Here is a 22696-nt window from a genome sequence, read left to right as displayed (position 1 = left end):
TTTTAGGAGTTTGTGAATGTTTGCGGCATTGAGGGTCAACGCAATAGGTGGGCGGTCGGCTCCAAGGGCCTCAAAAAGACTCGCCAGTCGATTGATGAAAGGAGTTTTCCTGACGCTATTGAAGGGCAAGGTGATGACGGAACTCTGGTTTGATTCTTTTCATCGAGTACCCCATAAGGGGAGCCGTTCAAGATACCAGCAATGAGGTCGCCACGTGCATCGGGGAGGGGAAGACTGCGGCCTTTTTTTGCGGGCGTCGAAATCTCCAATAACAATTGAGTCGTCGTTTGGTAAAAGTCGATATATATTGAACTCATAGTTGCGAGGGCAAGACCTCGTCGCCGAGATGTAGACGTTGATTACGGTGAGCGGGCCCAGACGGGATTTGATACGGTGATATCAGAATGAGGCATTGGGATTTTAATATCTTCAAATTGAATGCTGTCGTGGATGAGGTAAAGGGAGACCGCCACCGGCTGTTGTTCGGTCTCTCTTACGGAGGAAAGTGACATTTTGTAAGTCGGGGCACGCGAGAAGTGGATTTTAATTTTGTTTCTTTGATGGCGGCTACGTCAATGGAGTTATCTTGTAGGAAGGTGCAGAGTTCAAGAGATTTGTCGTTGACGCCGTCGATGTTTTGGTCGAAGGATTTTAAGGTCGTTTTTGTCGTGGACGTTTCGTGTTGTGGTTGTGCAAGGTGGAGTTGTTGGACTGGACAATTTGCAGAACCGGCCGGAATTTGAGCTGGGGATGCGGGCTAAAGCAGCGCAGCGTTTGCGTTACGAAGCTTTGCAAACCGTCGCGTTGGATGGAATTTGCATTGACGTTCATGCCGCAGCCGCCACAAGGGAAAGACGGGGCCTGGATTAAAATCGACGTCCCCGGCAATAATGAGAAGCCAGCTCCAGCATGCGGGGAGGCCTGGGCTGGCTGGCGAAGTTGCCATGTTTCGATTTAAAGCTTTCGTGACTGCAAGGATTCATCTTCTTTGGTTCTTTCGGTAAAGTCACGTAGAATGAGAATAAAATAATAAATTGATAAAATACATGAGAATTTTATTGTGATATTTTATTTTACCAAATTTATTATTTTATTCTCATTCTACGTGACTTTACCGCAAGAACCCAAGAAGAAGTTGCCATCAGCAAGTGCTTTAGTAGCACTTGGGCGTCTCCACTTGGAACAAGCGACAACACCGCAGCGGTGGTTGTTGTCGAGTGGGTGGGTGGCCTAAACCCCTAAACCTTAACCGTGATGTAAACCCTTAAACCCTCCCCACCTCACCCACCACCCTCACCCCCCACCGCGTCACCTGTAGCAGGGCCCAGTCCTCGTTGACAAGCCACTGCGGCTGGTCGGCGGTGAGATCCGGCGGCGGCGGCCCCACACCGCCCGCGGCCGCCGCGTCCTATTGTTATAGTTACATTGTTATTAAAGACAATGCGTCCTATTGTCATGGTTACATTGTTATTAAAGACAATGCATCCTATTGTTATGGTTACATTGTTATTAAAGACAATGCATCATATTGTTATAGTTACATTGTTATTGAAGACAATGCATCGCATTGTTATGGTTACATTGTTATTAAAGACAATGCATCCTATTGTTATAGTTACATTGTTATTGAAGACAATGCATCCTATTGTTATAGTTACATTGTTATTAAAGCCAATGCATCCTGTTGTTATGGTTACATTGTTATTAAAGACAATGCATCCTGTTGTTATGGTTACATTGTTATTAAAGAGAATGCATCCTATTGTTATAGTTACATTGTTATTAAAGACAATGTATCATATTGTCGTAGTTACATTGTTATTAAAGACAATGCATCCTGTTATTATAGTTACATTGTTATTAAAGACAGTGCATCCTATTGTTATGGTTACATTGTTATTAAAGACAATGCATCCTATTGTTATAGTTACATTGTTATTAAAGACAATGCATCCTGTTGTTATAGCTACATTGTTATCAAAGACAATGCATCCTATTGTTATGGTTACATTGTTATTAAAGACAATGTATCATATTGTTATGGTTACATTGTTATTAAAGACAATGTATCATATTGTTATAGTTACAATTTATCAATTTATTATTTTATTCTCATTCTACGTGACTTTACCGAAAAATCAAAGAAGATATAGTTACATTGTTATTAAAGACAATGCATCCTGTTTTTATGGTTACATTGTTATCAAAGACAATGTACCATATTTTATGGTTACATTGTTATTAAAGACAATGCATCCTATTGTTACAGTTCCATTGCTATTAAAGACAATGCATCCTAGTGTTATAGTTACATTGTTATTAAAGACAATGCATCCTATTGTTATAGTTACATTGTTATTAAAGACAATGCATCCTGTTGTTATAGTTACATTGTTATTAAAGACAATGCATCCTGTTGTTATAGTTACATTGTTATTGAAGACAATGCATCACATTGTTATAGTTACATTGTTATTAAAGACAATGCATATTATTTTTACGGTTACATTGTTATTAAAGACAATGCATCCTAGTGTTATAGTTACATTGTTATTAAAGGCAATGCATCCTATTGTTATAGTTACATTGTTATCAAAGACAATGCATCCTATTGTTATAGTTACATTGTTATTAAAGACAATGCATCATATTGTTACAGTTATATTGTTATTAAAGACAATGCATCCTAGTGCTATAGTTACATTGTTATTAAAGACAATGCATCATATTGTTACAGTTACATTGTTATTAAAGACAATGCATCCTAGTGTTATAGTTACATTGTTATTGAAGACAATGCATACTATTTTTACGGTTACATTGTTATTGAAGACAATGCATCCTAGTGTTATAGTTACATTGTTATTAAAGGCAATGCATCCTATTGTTATAGTTACATTGTTATTAAAGACAATGTATCCTAGTGTTATAGTTACAATGTTATTAAAGACAATGCATCATATTGTTACAGTTACATTGTTATTAAAGACAATGCATCCTATTGTTACAGTTACATTGTTATTAAAGACAATGCATCCTATTGTTACAGTTACATTGTTATTAAAGACAATGCATCCTAGTGTTATAGTTACATTGTTATTGAAGACAATGCATACTATTTTTACGGTTACATTGTTATTAAAGACAATGCATCATATCGTTCAAGTTACATTGTTATTGAAGACAATGCATCATATTGTTATTATCAGAGTCATGTGTGTTTGCATGTTCACCCATTCACCCACCACTCACCCACGCACTCAGTCACCCACCCTCGCCCCACTCTCCCCCCACTCTCCCCCCCCCACCCCCCACTCTCCCCCCACTCTCCCCCCCCACTCTCACCTTCTTCTCCTTAGCGATTCTCTCCGCCCTGAGCGCTGCCACCTGGACAGGTGACAGCGGCGTCTCGTAGCTGTTACCGCTGCAACAACATCAACAACACCATCAATAACATCAATAACATCAAAAACACCATCAACAACATAAAGAACACCATCAACAACAATCAACAACATCAACAACATCAACAACACCATCAATAACATCAACAACATCAAAAACACCATCAACAACATCAACACCATAAATAACACCATCAACACCACCATCAACACCATCACCATCATCACCATCAGCGGTGCGGGGTGCTCACCTCTCCGACAGCACCGACACGTGTTTGGGATTCTTCTGGAAGAGATTTGTCCCCAACCTGAAAAGAGCGCAGCACACACACACACAGTCACACACACGCACGCAGACACACACACACGCACGCAGACACACACACATGCACAGACACACACACGCACGCACGCAGACGCACACACATGCACAGACACACGCACGCACGCAGACACACACATGCACAGACACACACACGCACACAGATGCACAGACACACACATGCACACACATGCACAGACACACACACGCACGCACGCAGACGCACACACATGCACAGACACACGCACGCACGCAGACACACACATGCACAGACACACACACGCACACAGATGCACAGACACACACATGCACACACATGCACAGACACACACATGCACGCACACGCACGCAGACACACACACATGCACAGACACACGCACGCAGACACACACGTGCACACACATGCACACACATGCACAGACACACACACGCACGCACGCACACACATGCACAGACACACGCACGCACGCAGACACACACACACGCAGACACACACTCACACACACGCACGTAGACACACGAACACACACACACACACGCAACGTCAGGGTGGGCGGGTGAGTGAGCGGATGAGTGGGTGGGTGAGTTTGTGGGTGAGTGGGCGAGTGAGTGGGTGAGTGAGTGGGTGAGTGGGTGGGTGGGTGGGTGAGTGAGTGAATGAGTGGGTGGGTGGGTGAGTGGGTGGGTGGGTGAGTGGGTGGGTGAGTGAGTGAGTGGGCGGGTGAGTGAGTGGGTGAGTGAGTGAGTGAGTGGGTGAGTGAGTGAGTGGGTGAGTGAGTGAGTGGGTGAGCGAGTGAGTGGGTGGGTGAGCGTGCGGGCACCCACACGGGTTTGAGTGACATCCTGCGCTTGGCAGCGCTGCTCCGCGCCAGCTCAAACTTGGCAGAGAAGAGCTCCGTCTGAGCCGTGTGCTCGTCCTGCGCGAAGATCTGGCTGGTGCACAGCGGCTGCCTGCTCTTCGTCTACGTGGGGAGGGAGGGAAGGGAGGGGGAGGGAGGGAAGCAGTCAAATGATCATCATCACCACCACCATGAGACCCACTACAGCCATCATCATCGCCGCCACCACCATCACCACCACCACCACTGAGACCCACTTAGCTCACCTGCTCACCCGCTCACTCGCCTCCTCACCCGCTCACCCGCTCACCCGCGGCTCGCTCGCCCGCTCATCTACCCACCTCCTCGCCCGCCTGCCCACTCACCCACCCGCTCACCCCTCTCACCCACCCACCCACCCGCTCACCTGCTAACCAGCGGCTCGCTCACCAGCCACTCACCTTGTAGACGCATTTGGTCTTCTGCTTCTTCTTGGGGTGGAAGTCGTGGAGGAGCTGGGGGAGACATTAAAGGCACGAAGACGATCAGCAGCTCACCACCACCGTCACCATGGTGATGGTGAGCTCACCACCACCATGGTGACAGTCAGCTCACCACCACCGTCACCATGGTGACAGTCAGCTCACCACCACCATGGTGACAGTCAGCTCACCATCACCGTCAGCTCACCATCACCATGGTGACAGTCAGCTCACCATCACCGTCAGCTCACCATCAGCATGGTGACAGTCAGCTCACCACCACCGTCACCATGGTGACAGTCAGCTCACCACCACCACCGTCACCACCATCACCATCACCATGGTGACAGTCAGCTTACCATCACCGTCACCACCACCACCGTGACCATGGTGACAGACAGCTCACCATCACCGTCACCATGGTGACAGTCACCACCACCGTCACCATGGTGACAGTCAGCTCACCATCACCGTCACCACCACCACCGTCACCATGGTGACAGTCAGCTCACAAACACCGTCACCACCACCACCACCGCAGTGACGGTGATGACGATGATGACGATGAAGATGCCGATAATGCTGATGATTCTGCTGAAGCCGATGATGATGCTGATGATGAAGCTGATGATGATGCTGATGATTCTGATGATGATGCTGATTCTGCTGAAGCTGATGGTGTGAGAAACTCATAATCAACATCATTATTGTCACCATCGTCAGCGGCAGCATCACCACCACCCACTCACTCACCCACCCACTCACTCACTCACACACCCACTCACTCACCCACCCACCCACCTACTCACTCCCTCACCCACTCACTCACCCACCCACTCACTCACCCACCCCCCACCCACCCGCTCACCAAACCACCCACCCATCCACGCCTCACTCACTCACCCACGCAGCCACCCACTCACCCACCCACCCACTCACCCATGAGTGGGTGAGTAGGTGGGTGGGTGAGTGGTTTGGTGGGTGAGTGGGTCAGTGAGTGGGTGGGTGGGTGAGTGGGTGGGTGAGTAGTTGGGTGGGTGAGTGGGTTGGTGAGTGAGTGGGTGGGTGAGTGGGTGGGTGAGTGGGTGGGTGAGTAGGTGGGTGGGTTGATGGGTGAGTGGGTTGGTGGGTGAGTGGGTGGGTGAGTTGGTGGGTGAGTGGGTGGGTGGATGAGTGGGTGAGTAGGTGGGTGGGTGAGTGGGTAAGTGGGTGGGTGAGTGGCTGGATGAGTGGCTGGCTGGGTGAGTGGCTGGGTGAGTGGCTGGCTGGGTGAGTGGGTGGGTGAGTGGCTGGGTGAGTGGCAGGGTGAGTGGCTGGGTGAGCGGCTGGGTGAGTGGCTGGGTGAGTGGCTGGTTGAGTGAGTGGCTGGCTGAGTGAGCGGCTGTCACCCTGCAGCTGCAGCTGGTGCCGGGCACCACCACCACCGCTGCCCCCGGCGGTGGAGCAGATGAAATAATGGGCACGTTATTTTAATCCCCCCATCCCTCCACTCCTCTGTGCACACCGGCAGTACAAGGGGATTAAGTTAGAAATGTGTGGTTTAAGATGTGGAGCAGAGATCTCAACAAAATCATAATGGTGCATGAATGAACAAATAAAAAAAAATCGATTTTAATAAAGTATGTAATGATTGCCAGTCAGTAAGACATTCTGATTAAAATTATTAAAATTGTGTTTATTTTTACTTAACAAAGAATGCATTTATAATCACACTTACACTTCAGTCAATGAATTAGATGGACACAAGAGGGTATGTGTGTATGTTGAACGTATTTCGCATTGTACGTAACCAACCGTGCACATTGGAGGTGTGAGGTAGCAGTAGCGTTAAATGGTTTTTAACGCCAAACGGATGGATGGTTAGAAAAATGGGTTGCCATGAATAACAAAAAAAATTTTGAGCAAAAGTTGTGAATGCAACACTTCCAAAAAAGTTTATTTTTTTAAAAAAGATTAACACTTTCATTCTGTACTCTTTGGTTCTATTCGGTAGTCACGTAGGTAAAAAATTAAAACAACAAAAATCACGACGTTTCGGCCACAACACAAGCGGCCTTCATCAGCTGAAGGGACCAGACTGTCACCTGATGAAGGCCGCTTGTGTTGTGGCCTGAAACGTCGTGATTTTTGTTTAAATTTTTTTACCTAAGTGACTTTACCGAATAGAACCAAAGAGCGTAGATCCTTGCAGTCACGAAAGCTTCAAATCGAGAACTTTCATTCTGCCCTCTTTCATAACGTTACGAGCACCATCCCCTCCGATGCAACATTATTGTTGTTCACGCTTCTTGACGCGGCGACGACAGCGGCCCACTTCGTGGGGCTGTCATTTGCGGTGGCCGGGGTCGCTTCTAAAACAGCGCTGCACAGCAACTCACCGGGGCCTTGCCTGGTCAAATAAAAGGCAGTTTTAGTTTGCTTTAGTAGAACGCGGTGAACCCCGCGGTGAACCCCGCGGTGAACCCCGCGGTGGCCTCGTGTGCACGGTGGGCAGCTGCGGAGGAGGAGGAGTTCACGTCGTCCCTCTTCCACTTCACTCACTCGCTGGTGACGGCCGAGCTGCTGTCCACCCACGCTGCAGGTGAGGCTCACTCACTCACCCACTCACCCACCCGCTCACCCACCCGCTCAACTACTCACTCGCCCACCCGCTCACCCACCCGCTCACCCACTCACTCACCCACCCGCACACCCACTCAACTACTCACTCGCCCACCCGCTCACCCACTAACTCACCCACCCACTCACCCACCACTCACCCACCCGCTCACCCACCCACTCACCCACTTACAGTGAGGGAAAAAAGTATTTGATCCCCTGCTGATTTTGTACGTTTGCCCACTGACAAAAAAATGATCAGTCTATAATTGCAATGGTAGGTTAATTTGAACAGTGAGAGACAGAATAACACCAAAAAATCCATAAAAACGCATGTCAAAAATGTTATAAATTGATTTGCATTTTAATGAAGGAAATAAGTATTTGACCCCTCTCAATTAGAAAGATTTATGGCTCCCAGGTGTCTTTTATACAGGTAACGAGCTGAGATTAGGAGCACACTCTTAAAGGGAGTGCTCCTAATCTCAGCTTGTTACCTGTATAAAAGACACCTGTCCACAGAAGCAATCAATCAATCAGATTCCAAACTCTCCACCATGGCCAAGACCAAAGAGCTCTCCAAGGATGTCAGGGACAAGATTGTAGACCTACACAAGGCTGGAATGGGCTACAAGACCATTGCCAAGCAGCTTGGTGAGAAGGTGACAACAGTTGGTGCGATTATTCGCAAATGGAAAAACACAAAAGAACTGTCAAACTCCCTCGACCTGGGGCTCCATGCAAGTTCTCACCTCGTGGAGTTTCAATGATCATAAGAACGGTGAGGAATCAGCCCAGAACTACACGGGAGGATCTTGTCAATGATCTCAAGGCAGCTGGGATCATAGTCACCAAGAAAACAATTGGTAACACATTACGCCGTGAAGGACTGAAATCCTGCAGCGCCCGCAAGGTCCCCCTGCTCAAGAAGCACATATACATGACCGTCTGAAGTTTGCCAATGAACATCTGAATGATTCAGAGGACAACTGGGTGAAAGTGTTGTGATCAGATGAGACCAAAATGGAGCTCTTTGGCATCAACTCAACTCGCCGTGTTTGGAGGAGGAGGTGTGAGTGAGCCAGTGTGAGTGAGGAGGTGTGAGTGAGGGTGTGAGTGAGGAGGTGTGAGTGAGGGGGTGTGAGTGAGGAGGTGTGAGTGAGGAGGTGTGAGTGAGGAGGTGTGAGTGAAGGGGTGTGAGTGAGGAGGTGTGAGTGAGGGAGTGTGAGGGAATGTGAGTGAGGGAGTGTGAGTGAGGGGGTGTGAGTGAGGGAGTGTGAGGGGATGTGAGTGAGGGAGTGTGAGTGAGGGGGTGTGAGTGAGGGAGTGTGAGGGGATGTGAGTGAGGGAGTGTGAGTGAGGGGGTGTGAGTGAGGGAGTGTGAGGGGATGTGAGTGAGGGAGTGTGAGTGAGGGGGTGTGAGTGAGGAGGTGTGAGTGAGGAGGTATGAATGAGGAGGTGTGAGTGAGAAGGTGTGAGTGAGTGAGGAGGTGTGAGTGAGGAGGTGTTAGTGAGGGGGTGTGAGTGAGGGGGTGTGAGTGTGAGTGAGTGAGTGAGGAGGTGTGAGTGTGTGAGGAGGTGTGAGTGAGGGGGTGTGAGTGAGGAGGTGTGAGTGAGTGAGGAGGTGTGAGTGTGAGTGAGTGAGTGTGTGTGTGAGTGTATGAGTGAGTGTGTGTGAGTGTGTGAGTGAGTGTGTGTGAGTGAGTGTGTGAGGAGGTGTGAGTGAGTGAGGAGGTGTGAGTGTGAGTGAGTGAGTGAGGAGGTGTGAGTGAGGGGGTGTGAGTGAGGAGGTGTGAGTGAGTGAGGAGGTGTGAGTGAGTGAGGAGGTGTGAGTGAGGGGGTGTGAGTGAGGAGGTGTGAGTGTGTGAGTGAGGAGGTGTGAGTGTGTGAGTGAGGGGGTGTGAGTGAGTGAGTGAGGAGGTGTGAGTGTGTGAGTGAGGAGGTGTGAGTGAGTGTGAGTGAGGAGATGTGAGTGTGAGTGAGTGAGGGGGTGTGAGTGAGGGGGTGTGAGTGTGAGTGAGGAGGTGTGAGTGAGTGAGTGAGTGTGAGTGAGTGAGTGAGGAGGTGTGAGTGAGTGTGAGTGAGTGAGGAGGTGTGAGTGTGAGTGAGTGAGTGAGGGGGTGTGACCGTGCGAGTTGCGATCGAGGGCCCCTCACCCAGGCCGTGCAGGAAGCTCCGTGAGTCTGCGTGCCTTCTCCGCCGCGTCCACGCAGCGCCGCCAGCCACGCCAGCCACTCGGCCGACGAGGCCTTCGGCGCTCGCGAGTCCACGGGGCGGCGGCGTAGGCAGCGGTCGCGTTTGGGGCGCGTGCGGGTCGGCGTAGCGGCGAGCGGCAGCGCGGCGGTTCACGCACCGCGTCGACGAGGCCCCCCCCCATGACCCGGGATCGATTCTCGCTTGCGGCCAACCTCGGTGACGACAGACGCGAACCGGTCCCGGGCCTCCCCTCGGCCGACTCTTAGAACGAGCGCCCCGGTGCGGTGCGTGGTAAACGTTTGCCTCGCGCGCCGTGCCGGTCTTCACGGCGCTCGCCCCAAAGGCCCGTCAACGCCACGGGTGGGGTATTTGTCTTTGCGCACGTCACCGTACGTACACACGCGGATGTATTTGTAGCCGGGCGGTTGGAGGCGGTCGCCCTTTGACAACAACGGAGGGCGGAGGAGCGACGCTCACAACATTGAGCGGGAACGACGAGCGGAGCGAGAGGGGCGGCTAAAATGCAGCGAGTTTGGGTACGGTAGGCGGCACGCAGCTGGTGGTGCGTCTACCAATCGCCTCAGTCAGTCAACCCACGGTACCACCTGGGTCTGTTCCGTGAGCTCCCGTCAGCGAGCCTTCGACACTTCACGCGTCCTCAATGTGCACCCGGCCTGGCGCAGGACGCGGTGGTGACATCGCCGCCGCTTAGTGGCGAACGGCGGCTGCAGCTGTTGCAGTGTTCGTAGCTGCGCAGGTGACCGAGTGTGTGTTTACAGTTGTGCGAATGTAGTCGTGGTTTCCCCCAGAGCATCGTCACCTCTGGCGGGTGCAGCACGTCCATCAGCTGCTTGGGATTCCGCTGAGCCATGAGCACGCGCTCACCCGCCGACGGACACCCTCCGCACGGCAGGCAGTCGCTCACCAGCAGGGCCTGCGTCCGCTCCTCACCCCCACACTCACCCCGGCCCGCTTCCTCTTGGAGCATTCCTGCAAACAGCGGAGACGGTGAGCCAAGTCTAATGATATCGGTCTAAAATGTATGTGGCGGCGACGCTGCTGCATTGGCAGTGGTGTCACAAATAAAATTCAACATATTCGTCAAGAGGACTGTCACCTTAAAAAGAAAGGGTATATTTACTGGCGACGTTTAAGGCAATGGCCCTTCTTCACAGCACATAGAGAAAGCAGAGAAGTGGGGTTCCAATAGACGGTAAATTACTATACAGTATTTATTTAACAAGGTAAATCCCACCGAGCTGTAAAGATCTTTTTCAGAAGCGACCTGGCCACAAATTATAGCTCAACAAAGTGGCTCATTCACGTGGAAATGTATAGCAGCCAAATACTCTAAACGCACGTTGATTATGTAAATGTGGAGGGAAAGCCGGAGCCGGAGAAAAATCTACGTGACCACGGGGAGAGAGAGAGACACCGCAAACTCCAAATACACAGCAGGCATCGTCAGGGTCGGGATCGAACCCACGACTTCCTGTACACCTGGCGAGGTAGTTAACATCTCACCACACAGAGAGAGACACCGCAAACTCCAAATACACAGCAGGCGTCGTCAGGGTCGGGATCGAACCCACGACTTTCTGTATACCTGGCGAGGTAGTTAACATCTCACCTCCGCAGTGCCCCTTCCAACATCACTCACTACCAATATTCGCAGCATTTCTCCCATCACCATTCACATCATCACGGCACTGCTCACAACATCAAGTCTTACACAATCACTCCCGTCACCTACTCCACTATCACTCGAACCATGACTCCCACCATCCCTCGCAACACTTACACCACCACATCATCATTTCCATATCATCGTCATGTACACCATTACACTACAACCATCACATTATCACTCACATCATTCTCCCCATTATCACACTATCTCTCACACGCTGCATCACCCCCCCCACCCTCCACACACACGAACAACACTCAAACTATCACACCCACACATCACAATCACCTCCACACCATCACCCACCCCTCCACACACACGAACAACACTCAAACTATCACACCCACACATCACAATCACCTCCACACCATCACCCCTCCACACACACGAACAACACTCAAACTATCACACACACACATCACAATCACCTCCACACCATCACCCCCACCCTCCACACACACGAACAACACTCAAACTATCACACCCACACATCACAATCACCTCCACACCATCACCCCCCTCCACACACACGAACAACACTCAAACTATCACACCCACACATCACAATCACCTCCACACCATCACCCCTCCACACACACGAACAACACTCAAACTATCACACACACACACATCACAATCACCTCCACACCATCACCCCCACCCTCCACACACACGAACAACACTCAAACTATCACACCCACACATCACAATCACCTCCACACCATCACCCCCCTCCACACACACGAACAACACTCAAACTATCACACCCACACATCACAATCACCTCCACACCATCACCCACCCCCCTCCACACACACGAACAACACTCAAACTATCACACCCACACATCACAATCACCTCCACACCATCATCACCTCCACTTCACCGTCACTCACCAACACCAACATCTACACCCGCAGCGCCGTCTTATGCCATCACCACCACGCGTTGTGATCATCTTCCACATCACTCATCATTTTACACGACATCACCAACATCGCCCTCCTCCTCACCGCCTTTGTGCTGTTGGTCACACGTCCTCACGTATCCCCTTCACGTATCCCCTCACGTATCCCTCACGTATCCCCCTCACGTATCCCTCACGTATCCCCTCACATATCCCCTCACGTATCCCCTCACGTATCCCTCTCACATATCCCTCACGTATCCCCTCACGTATCCCTCTCACGTATCCCTCACGTATCCCCTCACGTATCCCTCTCATGTATCCCCTCACGTATCCCCCTCACGTATCCCTCTCACGTATCCCCTCACGTATCCCCTCACGTATCCCCCTCACGTATCCCTTCACGTATCGCCCTCACGTACCCCTCACGTATCCCTCACGTATCCCCTCACGTATCCCTTCACGTATCCCCCTCACGTACCCCTCACGTATCCCCCTCACGTATCCCCTCACGTATCCCTTCACGTATCCCTCACGTATCCCCTCACGTATCCCCCTCACGTATCCCCTCACGTATCCCCTCACGTATCCCCCTCACGTACCCCTCACGTATCCCCTCACATATCCCTCACGTATCCCCTCACGTATCCCTCTCAGGTATCCCTCACGTATCCCCTCACGTATCCCTCACGTATCCCCTCACGTATCCCCTCACGTATCCCTTCACGTATCCCCCTCACGTATCCCCTCACGTATCCCCCTCACGTATCCCCTCACGTATCCCTCTCACGTATCCCTCACGCATCCCCCTCACATATCCCCCTCACGTATCCCCCTCATGTATCCCCTCACGTATCTCTCACGTATCCCCTCACATATCCCCCTCACGTATCCCCCTCACGTATCCCCTCACGTATCCCCTCACGTATCCCCCTCACGTATCCCCTCACGTATCCCTCTCACGTATCCCCTCACGTATCCCTCTCACGTATCCCCTCACGTATCCCTCACGTATCCCTCTCACGTATCCCCTCACGTATCCCCCTCACGTATCCCCCCCACGTATCCCCTCACGTATCCCTCTCACGTATCCCTCACGTATCCCCTCACGTATCCCCTCACGTATCCCCCTCACGTATCCCCCCACGTATCCCCTCACGTATCCCCTTCACGTATCCCCTCACGTATCCCCCCACGTATCCCCCTCACGTATCCCCTCACGTATCCCTCACGTATCCCTCACATATCCCTCTCACGTATCCCCTCACGTATCCCCTCACGTATCCCCCTCACGTATCACCTCACGTATCCCCCTGACGTATCCCCCTCACGTATCCCCCTCACGTATCCCCTCACGTATCCCTCTCACGTATCCCCTCACGTATCCCTCTCACGTATCCCCTCACGTATCCCCCTCACGTATCCCCTCACGTATCCCCCTCATGTATCCCTCACGTACCCCTCACGTATCCCCTCCCTTCAGCCAGGTCACGCTGACCCTGACCCCGTCTCTCTGCTCGAGGTCGTCACCAATATTGAGCAATCCCCACCCCACCCCACCAGTGAACAACAAAAACAAAACAAAATTTTAAAAAAACTCGACTTAAGCTAAAATACGATAATCATGAGGTAAATTATGAGGTAAAGTGTTCATTAATTGTGTTAATTAATTACGCTGTACTATGTAGAGAACAATCGTGTCGAGGAGGAGTTTTTGCGCGGGTCGCTTTTGTTACCTCGCCTGCAAAATACAAACAGTAATCGATTCTTCGATTACTGCCATACAAAATTGGGAATCGTAAATTTTAATCTGATGCTATGGCTCGTCTCTGGAATCGATTCACAGGACCTTTGCTGAGTCGATTACTTTGACTGCTACTGTGAAAACGGCCCTCAAGGCAAAAAATTCCTCCCCCAATAATGGCGGCAAATTACTCACCCAAGATGGCTGAAACTACTCACCCAACATGGCTGCAAACGCTCGTCCAAAACAGCAAAACCTACTTACCCAACATGGCGGCCACGGAGGCCGTAAGACGTCAAGAGTCACGTGCTTGCACGGCGGTGGAAATTCCACATTCCTCTGGACGGGGATGAGCGTGGAGCATAGAGGGTGGAGCAGTGGTCGGTGGAACCCGCACCCCTCCCACGTCCACACAGGGAGAGAGAACTTAGAATTTGGTGATTGTGCTTTGGCAGTGACTTTTTATATACAACGAGGACTCCTCGACTTACGAACGAGTTTCGTTCCAGAGGTCTCTGTTCGTAACTTTACTCCAAACGTGTTGTACGGCGTGTACACTACACACGGGGAATGCGCTTTAAAAGTTGTATAATCTCCTGCAGATGTAGATGCCACTGGTTCTTCACGTTCTGCAGATGTAGATGCCACTGGTTCTTTACGTTCTGCAGATGTAGATGCCACTGGTTCTTTAAGTTCTGTAGATGTAGATGCCACTGGTTCTTTAAGTTCTGTAGATGTAGATGCCACTGGTTCTTCATGTTCTGCAGATGTAGATGCCACTGGTTCTTCAAGTTCTGTAGATGTAGATGCCACTGGTTCTTTAAATTCTGCAGATGTAGATGCCACTGGTTCTTCAAGTTCTGTAGATGTAGATGCCACTGGTTCTTTAAATTCTGCAGATGTAGATGCCACTGGTTCTTCATGTTCTGCAGATGTAGATGCCACTGGTTCTTCAAGTTCTGTAGATGTAGATGCCACTGGTTCTTTAAATTCTGCAGATGTAGATGCCACTGGTTCTTCATGTTCTGCAGATGTAGATGCCACTGGTTCTTCAAGTTCTGTAGATGTAGATGCCACTGGTTCTTTAAATTCTGCAGATGTAGATGCCACTGGTTCTTCATGTTCTGCAGATGTAGATGCTACTGGTTCTTCACGTTCTGTAGATGTAGATGCCACTGGTTCTTCACGTTCTGTAGATGTAGATGCCACTGGTTCTTCACGTTCTGTAGATGTAGATGCCACTGGTTCTTCAAGTTCTGCAGATATAGATGTCACTGGTTCTTCACGTTCTGCAGGTGTAGATGCCACTGGTTCTTCACGTTCTACAGATGTAGATGCCACTGGTTCTTCACGTTCTGCAGCTGTAGATGCCACTGGTTCTTCACGTTCTGTAGATGTAGATGCCACTGGTTCTTCACGTTCTGCAGATGTAGATGCCACTAGTTATTTAAGTTTTGTAGATGTAGATGCCACTGGTTCTTCACGTTCTGCAGATGTAGATGCCACTGGTTCTTCACGTTCTACAGATGTAGATGCTACTGGTTCTTCACGTTCTGCAGATGTAGATGCCACTAGTTATTTAAGTTCTGCAGATGTAGATGCCACTGGTTCTTCACGTTCTACAGATGTAGATGCCACTGGTTCTTCACGTTCTGTAGATGTAGATGCCACTGGTTATTTAAGTTTTGCAGATGTAGATGCCACTGGTTCTTCACATTCTGTAGATGTAGATGCCACTAGTTATTTAAGTTCTGCAGATGTAGATGCCACTGGTTCTTCACGTTCTGCAGATGTAGATGCCACTGGTTCTTCACGTTCTGTAGATGTAGATGCCACTGGTTCTTCATGTAGCATCTACATGACATACGGACAGGTTTTTTGCATCTCTGAAAGTCGAACGTTCGTAAGCAGAGGAGTCCCTGTATAAGGCGACGTTTCGGACAATGGCCCTCCTACACTGCACATAGGCCAGAGAGCGATGTATAAGGGTTGGAGACTGCTCATATAATTATATTTTATTTCAGTTCATTTTTGTGAAGGCAAATCGCTGTTGACTTCCAAAACAAAGTGGTACCCAATTTATCGACCCTCCCCCCACCTCCGCTGGAGGCAGAGGATGATGGGTTGAGCCAACCCCCCCAAGTCGGATTAAAAATTCGAAATCCTTCAACTCACTGGCAGCTGTGAACATTCTCGCTTGAGAGAGAACACCTGCGGTGTTGTGCATGGGGTCAATAATATCATCAGCCATGTATTTAGGATTCTTTCGCACCAATCCACTGCTGGATGAAGGCCTCCCTGAGCCACTGCCGGCATCTCAACCCAGCAGCGTCTACCCACGAAGCTATCCCATCGCTCCAGATCTAAATCAGAACACAGCTACCACGACTCCTTCATGGACTGCAAAACCTCGGCTTAACAAGCAGGCTGACGCGACCAATATAATCCATAGTACAGGGTTATTTTTTTTGGGTGAGTGGGGGGGGGGTGGTAGATCGCGTAAATAGAGATGTGAAGTTAATACGGTTTATGTAAAGTTTGTTTACGTGACAAACCTTAGTAATTGGCTGTGTCGGGTGGTCAGTGGGTTTAACGACACATGTATATTTACACGATCTAACCCCCCAAAAACCACTCTGTATTATGCCTTCCTGTAGCGTCGTACACTTATATTGTATTTTATACTTGATCATACTTTATATTTAGCCTTTCGTTTAAAGTAATTATATCATCATCATCACCACGATTCATGGACACGTGGCCCCGTTAGGTGTCCACTGCACATTCCATCATTTGTCATTTCCACTTTTCTCTCTCTCTGCTTTATATTACGCTCAAGTAGTGCACCACATCACACTGACACCCAATCTCTTCTGCTGTCGTCAACCCATTCTCTGTTAGGTCCTTCTTCTGCTTACAGCAATGGTCACAAATCCAAAGTTCGAGATATCGAACGTACGCATATCGAGGTGTTCACTTCAAAGCCTCACTCACGTGTCTCAAGACTTTTCCTGCCAAAGTTGTCCGCGGTAGGGAGAGCGATTTTGCTGTTGCTGCCGCTGCTGCTGCGTGTAATCCCGAATGAGTAATCGTCCGGTACTTTTTTTTAGCCACTGGGATATTTATTAAATCAATTCCAGTTTGCACTTGTGTTTGTGTTTAACTGCGGGAGGAGGAATGATGGAAAATCTAGAGGAAACAGATGCAGAACTGGGGGAGATAATCTACAAACGCCACTATCACTCTGCAGAACAGGAGGTCATACAAACTCCACTCACACTCACTCTGCAGAACAACAGGAGGTCATACAAACTCCACTCACTATCACTCTGCAGAACAGCAGGAGATCATACAAACTCCACTCACTCACTCTCACTCTGCAGAACAGGAGGAGGTCATACAAACTCCACTCACTCTCACTCTGCAGAACAGCAGGAGATCATACAAACTCCACTCACTATCACTCTGCAGAACAGCAGCAGATCATACAAACTCAACTCACTCTCAATCTGCAGAACAGCAGGAGATCATACAAACTCCACTCACTCACTCTCACTCTGCAGAACAGGAGGAGGTCATACAAACTCCACTCACTCTCAATCTGCAGAACAGCAGGAGATCATACAAACTCCACTCACTCACTCTCACTCTGCAGAACAGGAGGAGGTCATACAAACTCCACTCACTCTCACTCTGCAGAACAGCAGCAGATCATACAAACTCCACTCACTCTCACTCTGCAGAACAGGAGGAGGTCATACAAACTCCACTCACTCTGCAGAACAGCAGGAGATCATACAAACTCCACTCACTCACTCTCACTCTGCAGAACACGAGGAGGTCATACAAACTCCACTCACTCTGCAGAACAGCAGCATATCATACAAACTCCACTCACTCACTCTCACTCTTCAGAGCAGGAGGAGGCCATACAAACTCCACTCACTCTGCAGAACAGCAGGAGATCATACAAACTCCACTCACTCACTCTCACTCTGCAGAACAGGAGGAGGTCATACAAACTCCACTCACTCTCACTCTGCAGAACAGCAGCAGATCATACAAACTCCTCTCACTCTGCAGAACAGCAGAAGATCATACAAACTCCACTCACTCTCACTCTGCAGAACAGGAGGAGGTCATACAAACTTCACTCACTCACTCTCACTCTGCAGAACAGGAGGAGGTCATACAAACTCCACTCCCTGCAGAACAGCAGGAGATCATACAAACACCACTCACTCACTCTCACTCTGCAGAACACGAGGAGGTCATACAAACTCCACTCACTCTCACTCTGCAGAACAGCAGCAGATCATACAAACTCCACTCACTCTCACTCTGCAGAACAGGAGGAGATCATACAAACTCCACTCACTCACTCTCACTCTGCAGAACAGGAGGAGGTCATACAAACTCCACTCACTCTCACTCTGCAGAACAGCAGCAGATCATACAAACTCCACTCACTCTCACTCTGCAGAACAGCAGCAGATCATACAAACTCCACTCACTCTCACTCTGCAGAACAGGAGGAGGTCATACAAACTCCACTCACTCTGCAGAACAGCAGGAGATCATACAAACTCCACTCACTCACTCTCACTCTGCAGAACACGAGGAGGTCATACATACTCCACTCACTCTCACTCTGCAGAACAGCAGCAGATCATACAAACTCCACTCACTCTCACTCTGCAGAACAGCAGGTCATACAAACTCCACTCACTCTCACTCTGCAGAACAGCAGGAGATCATACAAACTCCACTCACTCTCACTCTGCAGAACAGGAGGAGATCATACAAACTCCACTCACTCTCACTCTGCAGAACAGGAGGAGGTTATACAAACTCCACTCACTCTCACTCTGCAGAACAGGAGGAGTTCATACAAACTCCTGCTCATTCAGATATTAATTCAAAGCATTGCCACAATGGCTGAATAGAAATTAACAGAATAACTAACTAGATGTCAAAGTTGATCTGTGACATTAATAATGAATGGTTATGATCACTTACGGGGGGAACAGTGCCGTAGTAGTTAGAGTACCGCAGTTCAATTCCTTGCCACAGCTCAAATCAATAGTGAGTGACATCTGATCCGGTCCTGGGCACTTCCTTTCACAAACTTGCTCTGGCCAGCGTGGTGATACACGGCTAAAACCCCCATGACCGACAAGGCATCAGGGAGGAATCAATCCATCCATCCATAAGTAGACTGAGAATGGCCAACATGTTAATTTGATTCGAGCATTCATACGATTAGTCACAAGCCAAGTCTTCATTGGCATAGCTTCAGTGGAAATGCGAGAGAGAACCTATAGTATTTGCCAGTAGAGGGAACAAATCTTGCATAGTGTCCAATCTGTAGAACGGCACACGGTATTCAGGAAGGGATTCCATTTCAAACACTAACGCTCGTGACCCAGTGGCTGATGCCCTGACATGTAACTTGAGTAGCACATCTATTTAATAATCCTTTGATCTATCCATATGTATACGTATGGTGGTTCAGAGAATATCACCGAAACCGCTCTGCCAATTTCAATACATGGGGAGTCCTAGGCTAGGCCTACGACATGCAGATCCTGCCCGAATGATTTAAATAATTATACAAGAATTACCACAGATTTTATAATTCGACTGATTCGTCGGCTTAATGGCCACGACGGAGGTCATCCGGACCTACCATATGCGATAGTCTGGCCTGTTGGTGTGACCCCCTTTCCGAAATCATACGTCCTCTCCCCATTGCGCTGTCAGCCCCCCCCCTCCCCCACAACTTGTAAAACTTGTAAAACGATGGCACCACCAGTGCCAGTTTGCACGGGCAACGACGCTGTGGCTGGCAAGCCTTGGCAAGGTGGCGCCTCGCATACGCAACATCTACCCGCGTGCTGTGTTCACGTGCTGTGTGTCACGTGCTGTGTGTCACGTGCTGTGTGTCACGTGCTGTGTTCACGTGCTGTGTTCACGTGCTGTGTTCACGCGCTGTGTGTCACGTGCTGTGTTCGCGTGCTGTGTGTTCACGTGCTGTGTTCACGTGCTGTGTTCACACGCCGCTTGTGCACTGGATCTTTACAAAAATAGTTCTGGCCGCGCTGACAATTTCGGCAGGCTCCTCGAGAAGTTGCGACTCCCTGGCGAGCGTGCGTAAAAACTGTCAGAAAATAAATAAGTGGACTTTTATTTCCACCCCCCTCCCCCCCCACCGTACTTTTTGGAAAATCTAACTTAGAATTGGCACGAGTCGTAAGCTGTTGTTTTGGTGTCAAATTTCTCGTGACAGCCGACACGGCAGCAACCAACTCGGGGGGGTGTTCGTGTGCCTGTGGCTCTATGGAGATGGCTCAGTCAGCGAGCGGACACTTGCCTGCTCGGTTGGACTGGTCAATCATGGGCTGCACTATCCCGACAGCGAGCGTTGATGAACCTGCACAGAAACACAAACGGCAACGGCAAAAAACAACAACAGCAACAACAACAACAGCAAGGGCGATGACGACGACGTGAGTTGAGACAGAGAAAGATGAATGAAGCAAATATTTTTTTATTTAAAGCTTTCGTGACTGCAGTAATTCATATTCTTAGTTCTTTCGGTAAAGTCACGTTGAAGGGAAACAATAAAATAATAAAATATCTATAAAACAATAAAATAAATTCTCACGACGTTTCGACACGCGCAGCGATTTGGCAGTTTATTTAGAAGGACTAGTCCATCTATGTTCTGAAAAGAGGAGGGGGGAGACGGAAAATTTAATGTATGCTGTCTGAAAGCCACTGTAAGCGTGAAGAATCAATTAAGACCTGAAATGGTTTATCAAATAAGGTCTTAATTGATTGTTCACGCTTACAGTGGCTTTCAGACAGCATACATTAATTTTTTCGTCTCCCCCCTCCTCTTTTCAGAACATAGATGGACTAGTCCTTCTAAATAAACTGCCAAATCGCTGCGCGTGGCGCTGACGATTTTTTATAAATAAATACACCGTTTAAAAATAAATAAATTAATGCAAACCGACACACCTGATGACGACCGTTTGTGTTATGGCCGAAACGTCGTGATAATTTGTATTGTTTATATATATTTTATTATTTTATTGTTTCCCTTCAACGTGACTTTACCGAAAGAACTACGAATATGAAGCAAATATTATGGTACGCAAAGGGTTGAGACTGGATAGTGTTTTAATGGGTCATCACGGAGCTGAGCATCGGTGTCAGTTCATTACGTTTTTGATCCAGCTGGCGATGATTGGGCAAAAACTTAGCCCCACTGTTGACCCAAGCAACTGAAGGGCGCACAGACCAAGTGCTTCGAACCGAACGTCGTGTGTTGTGGGCTACGTCGAGCCTGTTAGAAGCAGTACGGTACGCTGTTGTACTCTACTCCTATGTTCCCCGCCTCATAATACTCGCACGGATCGGCGTGGTAAAATGACCTCCACAACCCGCACGGCAAGGGGGAAGTCCTCATCCAGAAGTGGCCTGTGACAAGGGCTGTTCACGTTGTACGAAGAATGTTATAAAAATAAAACACGTTACGTTCCGAGATAACGGAAGAACGTTTTTGGTAATGGAATGTTAAATGAATACATAAACCAACAGTTTTCATGCCATTCCTCTATAGCATAACTCTGTACATCGATGCCTTCACCCCACGTTGCAACAGCATAAGTGCATAAACAGTGGGCCTTAAACATTGTCATGACCCATCATCATTTGTACGGCCCTGCAAACCACATTCTCCGCGTTACATTTGATCTTGGCACACCATATCAAAACAGCCATTCTGATGCCTAACATGATGCTTGTCATTGTGTTTATTTTATAGATTCTGGGGGGGGGGGGGTGGTGGGATGAAAATGCTCTTAAATAAAATTTTCACCGCCCCCCACCCTCTACAAATTTAGCTCAATCGCCTCTTCTTCTGAGTCTCCTTTCATTTTCTAACCGTTTCAAACACCGACAGTGCCGCGCTCACTTCACGTTCACGCGTGCGACGCAGCCGGTATTCGCCCGCACTTATCTCTGTGTCACACGCAGATTACCACGTAGGCCTACGATGCCACACCAGCGGGGCGTTGTTCTCAAGCCTTTTGCCATAATAGAGAGGGACGTTACGGGTCTGAAATAGGTAGGGCGTGAAAGAACAACAGGGAAATAACGTTGGTTGTGTGTCCACCTATTCCCCGTTGTGTCCATACATTCCTGGTTGTGTGTCCACCCGTTCCCCGGTTGTGTGTCCACCCATTCCCCGTTGTGTCCATCCAGTCCTCGTTGTGTGTCTATCCATTCCCAGTTGTGTGTCTATCCATTCCCAGTTGTGTGTCTATCCATTCCTTGTTGTGTGTCTATCCATTTCCCATTGTGTGTCTATCCATTCCCAGTTGTGTGTCTATCCATTCCCAGTTGTGTGTCTATCCATTCCCAGTTGTGTGTCTATCCATTCCCAGTTGTGTGTCTATCCATTCCCAGTTGTGTGTCTATCCATTCCCAGTTGTGTGTCTATCCATTCCCAGTTGTGTGTCTATC

General features: G+C 49.0%; 1 protein-coding gene across 1 annotated transcript; it reads right to left on the bottom strand.

Annotated features, from left to right (window-relative positions):
• Nucleotides 1-1264: 1264 nt before the first annotated feature.
• Nucleotides 1265-14432, bottom strand: LOC142908629 (uncharacterized). Its single transcript, XM_076059396.1, has 7 exons — nt 14426-14432; nt 10641-10810; nt 5006-5059; nt 4552-4688; nt 3656-3712; nt 3346-3424; nt 1265-1408 (listed from the first exon to the last, which is right to left on the bottom strand). Exons 1-7 carry the CDS (start codon nt 14430-14432, stop codon nt 1265-1267), a joined length of 648 nt encoding a protein of 215 aa, XP_075915511.1.
• Nucleotides 14433-22696: the final 8264 nt, after the last annotated feature.

The sequence above is a fragment of the Petromyzon marinus genome, unplaced genomic scaffold (genome assembly GCF_048934315.1).
Source record: "Petromyzon marinus isolate PM22_M1 ecotype Great Lakes invasive population unplaced genomic scaffold, UKy_Petmar_22M1.pri1.0 PM_G_Scaffold_10, whole genome shotgun sequence".
Lineage (NCBI taxonomy): Eukaryota > Metazoa > Chordata > Hyperoartia > Petromyzontiformes > Petromyzontidae > Petromyzon > Petromyzon marinus.
Note: the sequence above shows the minus strand (reverse complement) of the source record. Positions and strands in the feature narration are given on the sequence as shown.